The sequence below is a fragment of the Mastacembelus armatus genome, chromosome 1, assembly GCF_900324485.2.
Source record: "Mastacembelus armatus chromosome 1, fMasArm1.2, whole genome shotgun sequence".
NCBI classification, from domain to species: domain Eukaryota; kingdom Metazoa; phylum Chordata; class Actinopteri; order Synbranchiformes; family Mastacembelidae; genus Mastacembelus; species Mastacembelus armatus.
Window position 1 is genome coordinate 3,861,895 of NC_046633.1, and position 11,508 is coordinate 3,873,402.

Sequence of the window (11,508 nt, forward strand, 5' to 3'; positions counted from 1 at the left end):
GTGTATTTTGATGATATTTTTGAGTGAAATGTCTCTCCAACTGTTGCCATAAAATCTTTTGCAGACATTCATGTCTTTGGAGATTACTTATCTTCCCATCAAGCTTCATCATCAGTTCAGATTTTTTAGTTTGTTAGTTGTTGTTGGTTTCTGCAAAATAACATTTTTCCTGTAGCCTCAGCTGTAATTTGTATTTAGTCCTCGTTATCAAATGTGAGCATGCCAGCACAACACACAACCACTGTGACTTTCCTCTAACTCCTGTTGCTCTTATGTCAGGGTGCACGAGGTGCCAGAGGGGCAAGAGGGCCTACAGGGAAAGCAGGAGAGAAGGTCAGCTGACTCATCATTACTGACTCGACATTACTCACTGTACCTCACTGGTTTCTTTCCATCACTGGCACCATGTTCTCCTTCTCACTTACATTTTATAGGGAACCTCAGGAAATGATGGACCACCAGGATCTCCTGGAGAAAGAGTAGGAAATACACTGTTAACATATATATTATATTAAGTGATTAGTTTGTTGATTTACTGCCTTGTTATCCATTACATTGGCTGGAATGTGTGTTTTTAGGGACCTCAAGGCCCACAGGGAAGAAATGGAGAACCAGGACCTAAAGGATCAAATGTATGTGACAAAACACAGATTTACACACGTTCACACTATTTCCAACATTTAGGCTTGATTCATGAGTCAGCATTTCTGTTGTGAACTGTGTGTGTCATGATAAAGATTTATTCTCCCTTTCAGACACTCTGATAATTGGCCTTTGTGTTCAAATGTACTATACTACGTTAACATTGCATCCTGGTAAATGAGATACTTGACTTGTGTCATGAAGGATCCATTTTTAGATAAACTGGTACATTTGAATATATTAACATCTGTAATAGATTAGATTGTAGAATGATGTGATTTCTTTAGTTTTTATTTAAATGGGACCAAAACAAGTCTGCAACATTTTGCAAAGGTACAAAAGCCTTAGCAAACAAATCCAGGTCCAAGAAAGTACCAGGTCCCTGACCCAGTGTTTTAATGGTAGAATGGTAGAAAGTGTTGTAGTTGGTGGTATTTGGATGTGATCTGGCTGCTCTTTGCCAACACATTTCACTGCATTTCTGATTGGAATGGTTTGCTTTTCCAGTCTAGAAATGCACTGAAGGAAATCCTAGTCATATGCTAATGATTACCTACAGTGGGCTGCCTGGCACAGCTCTTACATTCGTATCTGACTATTTGACAGCTCAGTGACAATTTCTAAACAGAGTCAAATGTAAAAAAAAAAGATTCTTCAGGTCTCTGTTGCCACCTCACCTTTAATGTCACATTACATCAACTCAGAAAGCCAATTTCTGGCTTCCTGTTATTTTCATACCTGTCTGTGTGGTTTTGTGTGCACTTATATGTGTATGTTTATCGGTGTGTGTGCTTGAGTAGGGTCCAGCTGGGACCGATGGACTTCCAGGACACCCAGGTCAAAGAGGAGAGCCGGTGAGTAAGTTAATAAGAGCTCAGCAGTTACTCACTGACAATTCTGACATCACACACATCAGAATATCTTTATCCTGGTCTTGTCTGTGACCACAGGGATTCCAAGGGAAGACAGGCCCTCCTGGACCCTCAGGTGTTGTGGGGCCACAGGTTAGTTCAGCAATCATTTCTGTTACATATTATTTCTTCTGCATTTTGCTTCATGACTGTATCAGAGTTGTTTACCCAGTCACTTGTTTGTGTTTCAGGGAAAATCCGGAGAGCCTGGCCCAACAGGTGACCGAGGTCACCCAGGTGCACCAGGAGTACCTGGAGAGCATGGTTTACCAGGGGTTGCTGGGAAGGAAGGTGGAAAGGTAAGTTGGCAGAGATGACAACACTGATCATCATATTTTAGAGTTACCATTTGTGTTTTGATTGTACAGTTTTTTTCTTGCTTCTCAGGGAGATCCAGGCTTACCTGGGACACCTGGGAAAAATGGTCCTCCAGGACTAAAGGGGTTCAGGGGCAGCAGAGGAGCTCCTGGAGTTATGGTATGCAGATGCATACATTTGAAAACAAACTGCATGTAAATGACTTGATTTGTTAATATTCTAAATAATATCAACTACTGTATATAGTACAAATAATATGTGATCTTATCAGGGACCCCCTGGCCTGAAAGGAGGATCAGGACCTACTGGATCCCCAGGAGCCATAGTGAGTTACTGTATATCTCTCTTTCTAAAGTTCATATTCAGCTATGCATTTTTTGAAATGAAAGCAGTTTCTTCAGTTGTGTATTTTATTTGCACAATATTTTATATCAGGTTTAGCAAGTCCAATTGAACAAGAAGAAATTCACACAAACAACAGACTAAGCACCTGTTAAAATGTTTTATAATATGTTCAAGTTGAAGCCACCAACAATGTCATTTCATAAATCCTAAGTTTTCTTTTTTGCTTTTGTGGTTTTGTCAGTAAGTTCCTCCAATTTTACTTTCTGCCTTTAGGGGGCGACAGGTGAGAGGGGCCCTCCGGGGTCTGCTGGTGCCATAGGACAACCTGGTTCAGGCGGATCAATCGGAGGACCTGGACCAATGGGAGAGAAGGGCGAGCCTGTAATTGCATCTCACTGTTTTCTTCTATTTAACTTTAACCCGTGTATTTTATATAACACGTGAAACCAAAATTTACAATCAGTTTTCATGAAAAGAAAACCATGTAGGACATATTCATGTTGATATGTTGTGTTTGTGTCCCAGGGAGAGAAGGGTCCAATTGGACCAGCAGGTCAGGATGGTGATCAGGGACCTGTAGGTATGCCTGGAGCTATGGGTCCTGCTGGACCTCCAGGAGATGACGGAGATAAGGTAATCTCTAAGTTTCTGTGAGTCACTGAGGCAGAGAGAGGCTGTGTGTTTGTCCTGTTGTAGTGAATTTGTGCATCCTCTGTGTGTTTGTGTTCACAGGGAGAGCAGGGAGGACCTGGGCAGAAAGGCAGCAAAGGGGACAAAGGGGAAGCTGTGAGTGTGCAGCTGGAAATGGACAAAAACATGGACTGTACAACATAATCAGAGCAGCTCTGACCATTTCTGTCTGCCTCCCTCCCTGTCTGTCTCTCCACAGGGCCCTGCAGGTACCACTGGTGCTCAAGGTCCTGTCGGCCAGCCAGGCCTCCCAGTGAGTCTCTTGTTCTCGTTGCATTTTTTTGTGTTTTTGTTGAGTTTCTTTATTGAAAATTCTAAACATTTCAGGGTATTTTTCACCAAGTCTGTACATTTCCCTAAATCCATGAAACCAGGTTACTTTCAAAAACCAGGATACACCAGTTATTGGAGAAAGAGTTCACTTTTACAAAGAACTTTTGTCTTTTTGTGTCATAGGGTCTAGATGGACTGCCGGGTCCCCGGGGACAGCAGGGCATGTATGGTCCGAAAGGAGATGAGGGTTTTCGCGGCTTTAAGGGTTCTAAAGGGCCAATAGGATTACAGGTAAGGTTATGCACAATTGAGAGTGAAGACTGATGCAGTGATGTCCTCTAAGTAGGAGAGAACATTAAGCTTAACACTGAAATCATTTAATCCTGTGGTGTTTTCTTAGGGCATGCCTGGCCCTCCAGGAGAAAAGGGTGACAGTGGACATGTGGGACTAATGGTGAGTCTTTAAGATCTGTTCTTTATTTACATCCCATTTTGCCTTTAATACACAAACATATAAATTCTCTCACATTACATACCTGGTTTTAGGGTCCACCAGGGCAACAAGGTCCCACTGGTGCTCAAGGACCTATTGGGGGACAAGTAAGTCTCACAGGAGCATTTATGTAGCCTCGTTCAGCCAAAGTCTTGTAATCCATTCTGATGACACTCTGTAATTGCTGTGCTGTGCAGGGCCCGCCTGGACGAACAGGGATCGTAGGACAGCCAGGTGTTGTTGGAGAGAAGGTACAGAAACTAACTAGTGACACTAGTGTGTGACATCCCTAACAATTTTTCTCTTCCTTGATTTCTTACCTTAAGTATCTTTCTCTCTCAGGGGGAAGATGGTGAAGCAGGTGACCCTGGACCAGTCGGTGTACCAGGAAGACTAGTGAGTTTGTTTGCTTTTTTAATCTTGACCGAAGACATTTTCAAACATGCTCCTATCATCCTCAACTTTTAGGTTCCTCTTGCATTTCTCCTCTTCCTCGCCTTTCTCACCTGCTTGTTCTGCTCCTTCACTACTTTAGGGAGAAAAAGGAGACCAGGGTGAAAAGGGTGACACAGGACCTCCAGGAGCAGCTGGTCCTCCAGGAGCCAGAGGACCCCCAGGAGAGGATGGACCCAAGGGCAACTCTGTGAGCAAAACCAGAAACTATAAGAGTCTTCATACTCATATTGGCATACTTCATATACTGCACAGTATAGGGTGACACAAAACACTACAGTACAGTAGAAACCTACTGCATACGATACTGTAGAATGAACTTTAATGCAACATACTTTACTGTACGCTGCCTGAGAAAGGCACAAAAAAGACCTAAATCTGAAATTCTGACATCTGTTTCACTAAGAGCAAAGACAGGAAGCAATTAAAGCAGCATCTACATTCTGTAGGTATTTTATAGACTCTATGGCAGTTACTTTAGTGTAAAATTATCAGCCTCAAAGGTAAAACGAGAAATATTTTTTTCAGTTTCACTGTTTTTCTAGTTAATATTTTCTGCCTTAATAGGGAAGCATATGATTCAAAACACATTTATAGTCTCTGCTATACAATACTCTCCTAAGTCAAGCTCTCACTCTCTCCTCAGGGTCCTATAGGTCTTACTGGGGACCTCGGACAGCAAGGGGAGGCTGGACCCAACGTGAGTACCTGTTCTTTCTATTCTCCCTCTTCTTCCCCTTCTTCTTTGTCTTTAATTCAAATTCTCAAAAAAAAAAAAAAACAACTTTTAGCTGAAAAAAGGCTGATCAGAAAGATATTTCTGGGATTAAAACCATTTTTTCCTTTTGTTATCAGAATCTCACTGCACAAATTGTTGTGTAATAAAGTCAGTCAAAAGATTTCAACTGAACCTAAATATAGATGTGGAAAGAAGACTAACATCCTTGTGTTTATCCTGATCAAGCAGTCAGTCCTCTTCCTTGCTATTTTTTCTTGTTCTTTTCTTCTTTAAATGCTGCTGTTTACCTTTAAAAGACAGTACAAAATAAATAAATAGTTTTCCTCCATCATGTGTCTGTCGTCATCAGGGTGTGGATGGTCTGCCTGGGTCTAAAGGAGATACAGGAGACCCTGGAAAATCAGTGAGCTCCTCTCCTCTACATCATACGCCATAATCTGTGAAACAACACCACAACATTGTTTAATTCATAAACATTAATAATGACATGATCATACATTACAATTATTGGTCATATGACACTGTTTCTTTAAAATTCTCAGGGACCACCAGGAGCACCAGGTGAGCCTGGACCACCTGGACCTCCTGGGCGAAGGGTACTGTATCTGTGCTTTTGCGTTAATGTGTCAGTGCTTGTTTCCACCTTTTCTTATTGCATTCTCACAGTGTGTGTGAATATTTGTGCATCAGTGCATGTGTATGACAGATTCAGGTTAACATATTTGAAAATGTTGTTCTTCAGGGTCACTTGGGGAAGCCTGGGAAAGAAGGAAAGGCAGGCCTGAAAGGAGCAAAGGTGAGTGTTAGAAACAAGCCTTTAAATTAGGTTTGAATATCCAAAGTCCATAAAGCTCACCCTATTCTCCTTCTGTTTCAGGGTGCTCCTGGATTAGAGGGGCCCATAGGGAAAACAGGGCCTGTGGGTGCTCAAGGGCACCCTGGGAAATCTGGCCCTCAAGGTTTAAGAGGAATCCCTGGTCCTGCAGTAAGTCAGTTCTATCAATAAAAGGGAATGAATAAGTGGAAGTGAAGCATAAGATAGAGGCAAAGAAATCAGATCCATCTCTACATCTTCCTTTCAGGGTGAGCAGGGTTTAAATGGACCCCCAGGACAGACAGGACCACCAGGTCCCATGGTAAGTTAACTCACCAAATCCTAACATAATGGAGCAAAAGGTTTGAAATTATGTTCAAAGAGAAGAAAAATCATGAGTTTATTAACAGTATGATCCAAAGCTGATTTCTCTTCTGTTGCCTTAAAACTGAAGGTGGTGTAGCATGATGCTCACTGACCATCAGTTATCTTTCTGTAGAGTGTTAAATGGACGTTAAATGGACGTTCTTTATATTCGCTGATCACACATGAACCTGTATTTGACCTCATCTTTTCAGGGTCCACCTGGTTTACCAGGACTAAAGGGGGACCCTGGCAGAAAGGGAGACAAGGTGCATTTATACTGTACACAAATAAAGATTCTGTCTAACTTTAACTGTGACTTTGACTTTGACTCAGTTGTGATGTCTTTGCAGGGTCATGGTGGTCTAATAGGTCTCATAGGGCCACCAGGAGATATTGGAGAGAAGGGTGACCGTGGACTGCCGGGAAACCAAGGACTACCTGGTCCAAAAGGAGATGAGGTCCTAAAACATTTAATTACAAAGACATGGAAAAAAAAGAATGAATTAAAAAAAATGTGTATAGTTTCAGTTCTGATCACCCACTCCTTGTACAGCTGGGCTAACCTGACATGGTTTGGCAAACAGAAAACACCTGACATGTTGCCAACTCATTTACATCTTTTGAGGACTTTATGGGTGATATGTAATATTAAGTAGTAACCAAAATAAAAATGCAATACTGAGGCTTTGTGCTTGTATGGTGCCAAAAACAGCAGCATGACACAACAAACATGGAGCCAAGTTTTCCCCATAAAGTCACTTAATATTGTCTGGGAGAGAATATAAGTAATAATTCTTATTTAGCCTCAGCACGTAAAAGGCTGAGAAAGTTACAATAAATGATTCAGAACTATGCACAGTGTAGAAAGGGGACACAGCTGATTACTGATGGCAACAGGAATTTAAAAAAATGTTTGTTTTTGTTGTCTTGGGTCTTGAGCTTAAGTGCCACAGATGCTCCAAAAGTCAAACAGTTGTTGGTTTAGTTTTTTTCATTGGATTTATTGACAATAAGGAAAATATAGATAAATTGCAGCCTTATTCTTCATAATTCCTTGTAAAAGTGACCTCCAGCACATCCATTTCTTCTCCTCATCTGACAGTTTTGTTTCTGCCATGTTTAATATCAGGGTCCAGTTGGCCCAGCAGGTCCTTCCGGTCCCCCTGGCCCCACGGGTCTGTCTGTGAGTACACAGGATCATGTTGACAGTACATGACCCACAAAAATACAGCATCACAGTTTGCAAGGAGATTAGTGGAACATCATTTATCGTGTCTCTGTGTCTCTTCTCTTTCAACTCAAAGGGCACTATTGGTCTAAAGGGCTCTAAAGGAAATCAGGTAACTGTGATGCTCATTACTCTACTTGATTGTTCAGCGCTATTATTTTACACTAGTACTCAAAACTGATCATTTTGCTGTGTGTGTGTGTGGATTTAGGGTCCGATTGGCCCCAGAGGAGACACTGGTCCTGCAGGACCTCCAGGGCCACCAGTGAGTTCTGTTTATTTCCATATTTACACTCTCCTCCCTCACCTTTTTTTATCTGTATTCATGCTGTTTTTTCCCCTTGTCCCCCCCCTGTTTTTCTTTTCTTTGTCAATCTGTTACCTCACCTTTCCTTAGGGGATGCCGGCACCTGGGATGGTCCCTATGCCAGAGCGAGGAAGGAGAAGGAGAACCCACACCGTGGTGGATGGTGCTATGCTTGAAGAGGAGGAGGAGGAGGCAGTGGATGGTGAATGGTTGCAAGGGGACCAGGCAGAGCAGGACGGTTGGATGAAGGAGAAAGAGGGTCAGGGCATGGAGGAAGTATTTGCGTCTCTGTCCTCTATGAAAGTAGAGGTGGAGGGTCTGCGCAACCCTCAAGGGACGTACCACAGCCCCGCCCGCACCTGCAAAGAACTCTGGTTCCTCCACCCAGAGCTCCCCAATGGTATTTTTTTCATCAGTTTGTGTTCATCATCTGTTTATCACAGTTGTTTGCCTACATATCTAGACTTGTTTTGTCTCCTTGTCTTTCTGTTTCTAGCACTCTGTGTAGTCTCCTCCATTTAATATCATCTGTATATGTGCGATTTGATTCTGGTTGGTGTTTTTGTTGCAGACAGCTGTATTAACCTTGTGTTTTTCACCTGTCTGCCCTCCTCTCCTTCTTTCTCTCCAGGTGAGTACTGGATAGATCCAAACCAGGGTTGCCATAGAGACTCATTCAAGGTGTTTTGTAACTTCACTGCACAGGGAGACACGTGTCTGTATCCGGACAAGAAGTTCCAGTCGGTTAGTTTACATGAAGATGCACGCACACAGTGTTTTTGAGCTTTCAATAAACTGTTCAGCATGAGCCTTCGCTGAAAGCTGAATGACTTAGAGTGAAATTGAACATTACTGAGTCAATATCTCCTTATTGGTTCAGTCAACCTGAAGCTGATGTGTTTTCTGTTTGTTTGCCACCAGGTGAAGTTAGCAGCCTGGAAAGGGGAAAAGCCTGGTACCTGGTACAGTAAATTCAGGAAAGGAAGACAGGTACTGTGTAGTGTGATCATTTGGCTTCCTATCACTATATCCTAGCGTGTTTTTATAAAGTAGTTCATGGGAAAAGTATAATCACTGCTACAAAGGTAGGATGTATTTGGTTGAATGCCAGTCAGTAGCATTTGCTGGCTCTTTATTTTATTGCTCTTGGCAGATATAGTTATTTTTACAAAACTGCAGTTTTTATGTTTTAAACAAAACTATCAGATAGAATTTAGTTTGACATTTGGCAGCAATCATAAGAGTAATGAGTAGACCAGACATTTTCTGATTTAATTTTTTAGTATGATTCTTCTGTTTTTTATTGCCGATTTCCATCTGAGGAAATTAGATAGATCAAAACTGATCAGTTTGCATGATGTAACGACGGGGGTGCACTTATGGGGTAATGGTAAAGATCCTTTCAACTCCAGTAGAAACCCAGGGTTCAAACATTCAAAAAGTATCATCATTAAATAAAACAATAATGGGCTGACAAAAATACTCTAGGTTAATTTTTACAAGTAGTGCTGTGTGAGGGCAGCTCAAGGCAAGGAGTAGATTGGAAGTAATAGAGTAGAAATATGTTGCTTCAACAAAGGGACTGCTTTGGCCTGGAGGAAGACAGGTGCTAGTCCATTCTGGGCTTTATAAGCTATAAAAGTCTGAAGAATTACATCAGGGGTTAGAGACTTTGAAGACATGCCCTCATGAAGAAAACTGCATCAAAACAAGGAACAGAAATACAATCAATAAAAGTGCATCCTAACCAAAATGACATGGTAAACATTTGTGGGTTGACAATGCTGGTAATTGGCATGGAATCTTTTATGACTATAGCACCTTTGCAACAATAATACAGAATACCTTTTCATTAAAGGTCGACATCGGGTTAAAATTGCAAAATGTGCACAAAACAACTTGTTCTGTGTACTTTACCTTGTCTGTTTGTTCACCACAAAATACTGTTGTCACTGTGTCAGTGTGTGTTTCTGGTGTTTTCCTTCAGTTTTCCTACTACGGGTCAGATGGCATTCCAGTCGACATTGTCCAGTTAACCTTCCTGAAGCTGCTCAGCGCGACAGCCAAGCAGACCTTCACCTACCACTGCCTCAACTCCGCCGCTTGGCTGCACGCCACCTCCCACAGCCACAAACACGCTCTGCGCTTCAGAGGCAGCAGCGGGGAGGAGCTGACACATGAGAACACACATTACATCATTGCACTGTACGACGGGTGTCAGGTGAGTAACACTGGCACACATTTGCTTGCGATTACGAATGCCTACACGTGTGTAATCGTGTGATTGTGTTTGTCCTGCAGTCACGCTCAGGGCAGGAGAGGACGCTGTTGGAATTTGACGCTCCGATGTCAAACACGCTCCCGATCATCGATGTGGCTGTGTCTGATTTTGGAAATGGGAACCAGAAATTTGGGTTCCAAGTTGGTCCAGTTTGTTTCAACGGTTAACCGAGCCTAGGGGAGCTCACAACAGGAGCAATAAAGTAGAAAAAAGAGCCACTGACACTTTTTATATGCAGGGAGAAAATTACATTCAAGACTTACCTGGTTTTAACACATATTTATAAGTCAATTTACCTACATCAGTGTTCTTTCATCACAACATTTCTTATTTTATACACACATTCACTCAGGCTCTCTTTAATTCATGTATTCATCTCTCACAGATGAAGCATATTGCGTTTTCAAGACATACATTTTCTTAAATGATATTCTCAGTCACACACATATTTCTATTGTTCCTCTTTGAAGGAGTTAGTGGTGCTTCCACAGTTTCATCCAATGTCTGTTCATACAATTCTCCAAAAATTAGTAATCATTGATTTTTGCACTCAGTTTTCAATTAAACATAAACATACACAGGCCTCAAAACATCATCGATGAATCCTTTTCAAAAACTAGAATATCATATTTCAGCAACGTTCACCCACCAATGTTGTTTTGTGATATCAGACCTCAATTTGTTGTGTTGTTTTTATTTGTTGTAATTTTGTTGTTATAATTATCTGTTATGTGATGTATATTGGAGGTAAGTCATCATGGTGCTATTATGTAGCTCCTTGCGGAGTACATGTTTTTGTAAAGGGGAACTGGGGCAATGAATTTTTTTGTTATATTGAGTAGTATTGTTTTATATATTTTTCAACATAACAAACCAAACTGTGGTACATGATTGCCTCAAAGTTTTGTATGCATATTTGTGTGGGGAATGACTGAGTAACATATTTTAATAAAAGTACATAATGTACATTTAAGTTAGAGATTGATATGAGTAGGTTTATTGAATGTATTTGCTGAACAGAGACAACCAAGATAAGGCCAGAGGAGCAGAAACACACTGCTGCTGCTTTCCAATAAGGAATTCTTTTTAGTATGCTGTGTTTATGTCTACACTTAGACCTGATTTTCCAGGCTGCTTGATGTCCACATATAAGGCATGTCAGAAACTATTTTTAGGTATGGCAATGTTGGCTAGTTGATCCAGACTAGTTATTTGATTGAGTGCTGTGAAATCTTGTGAAAGCATTCTTGGTCCCCAGAGATTAAATCTACTGATATTGATGATGCCCTGACTTTTTCTTTAGCGCCACCATGTGATATAAGATGGATTGCCATGAAATTTAGCACAGATATCCACTGTCAAGAAGAACTAAAATAAAAACTGAGTTAACTTTAGAGCCAGCAGCAGGATGATATTTGTGGTTTGAAGTAAAAAGTCAAATGTATTGACAACTATTTGGTAGATTCCAATAAAAATTTGTCATGACATTTTTGTTTCCCTCAGGATGAACTGATGACACAGTAACTTCTTATGCAGCACCGTCCAGAGGTCAACATATCAAATATGAACAACTCACAATGAAATATAATAAAATTCCCCTTCAGTGCTAACGAGTGTGAGCTTGTTTGTAGATGGTGAACATGATATA

At 41.2% G+C, this 11,508-nt stretch overlaps 1 protein-coding gene across 1 annotated transcript in view; it reads left to right on the forward strand.

The window, feature by feature from the left end:
* The window catches only part of LOC113128066 (collagen alpha-1(XI) chain-like), a 33,056-nt gene extending 22,020 nt beyond the window's left edge, over positions 1 to 11,036 (forward strand). The window contains exons 33-66 of the mRNA XM_026303114.1: positions 280 to 333; positions 435 to 479; positions 579 to 632; positions 1,443 to 1,496; positions 1,593 to 1,646; positions 1,745 to 1,852; positions 1,941 to 2,030; positions 2,143 to 2,196; positions 2,490 to 2,597; positions 2,742 to 2,849; positions 2,949 to 3,002; positions 3,106 to 3,159; positions 3,363 to 3,470; positions 3,580 to 3,633; positions 3,726 to 3,779; positions 3,870 to 3,923; positions 4,015 to 4,068; positions 4,208 to 4,315; positions 4,772 to 4,825; positions 5,214 to 5,267; positions 5,407 to 5,460; positions 5,607 to 5,660; positions 5,742 to 5,849; positions 5,947 to 6,000; positions 6,257 to 6,310; positions 6,395 to 6,502; positions 7,174 to 7,227; positions 7,349 to 7,384; positions 7,484 to 7,537; positions 7,670 to 7,979; positions 8,211 to 8,323; positions 8,501 to 8,569; positions 9,567 to 9,800; positions 9,881 to 11,036. Of these exons, the coding sequence (XP_026158899.1) occupies positions 280 to 333; positions 435 to 479; positions 579 to 632; positions 1,443 to 1,496; positions 1,593 to 1,646; positions 1,745 to 1,852; positions 1,941 to 2,030; positions 2,143 to 2,196; positions 2,490 to 2,597; positions 2,742 to 2,849; positions 2,949 to 3,002; positions 3,106 to 3,159; positions 3,363 to 3,470; positions 3,580 to 3,633; positions 3,726 to 3,779; positions 3,870 to 3,923; positions 4,015 to 4,068; positions 4,208 to 4,315; positions 4,772 to 4,825; positions 5,214 to 5,267; positions 5,407 to 5,460; positions 5,607 to 5,660; positions 5,742 to 5,849; positions 5,947 to 6,000; positions 6,257 to 6,310; positions 6,395 to 6,502; positions 7,174 to 7,227; positions 7,349 to 7,384; positions 7,484 to 7,537; positions 7,670 to 7,979; positions 8,211 to 8,323; positions 8,501 to 8,569; positions 9,567 to 9,800; positions 9,881 to 10,027 (2,826 nt within the window). The 3' untranslated portion in view covers positions 10,028 to 11,036. The remainder of the gene's footprint in view (positions 1 to 279; positions 334 to 434; positions 480 to 578; positions 633 to 1,442; positions 1,497 to 1,592; positions 1,647 to 1,744; positions 1,853 to 1,940; positions 2,031 to 2,142; positions 2,197 to 2,489; positions 2,598 to 2,741; positions 2,850 to 2,948; positions 3,003 to 3,105; positions 3,160 to 3,362; positions 3,471 to 3,579; positions 3,634 to 3,725; positions 3,780 to 3,869; positions 3,924 to 4,014; positions 4,069 to 4,207; positions 4,316 to 4,771; positions 4,826 to 5,213; positions 5,268 to 5,406; positions 5,461 to 5,606; positions 5,661 to 5,741; positions 5,850 to 5,946; positions 6,001 to 6,256; positions 6,311 to 6,394; positions 6,503 to 7,173; positions 7,228 to 7,348; positions 7,385 to 7,483; positions 7,538 to 7,669; positions 7,980 to 8,210; positions 8,324 to 8,500; positions 8,570 to 9,566; positions 9,801 to 9,880) is intronic.
* The last annotated feature ends 472 nt before the right edge of the window (positions 11,037 to 11,508 follow it).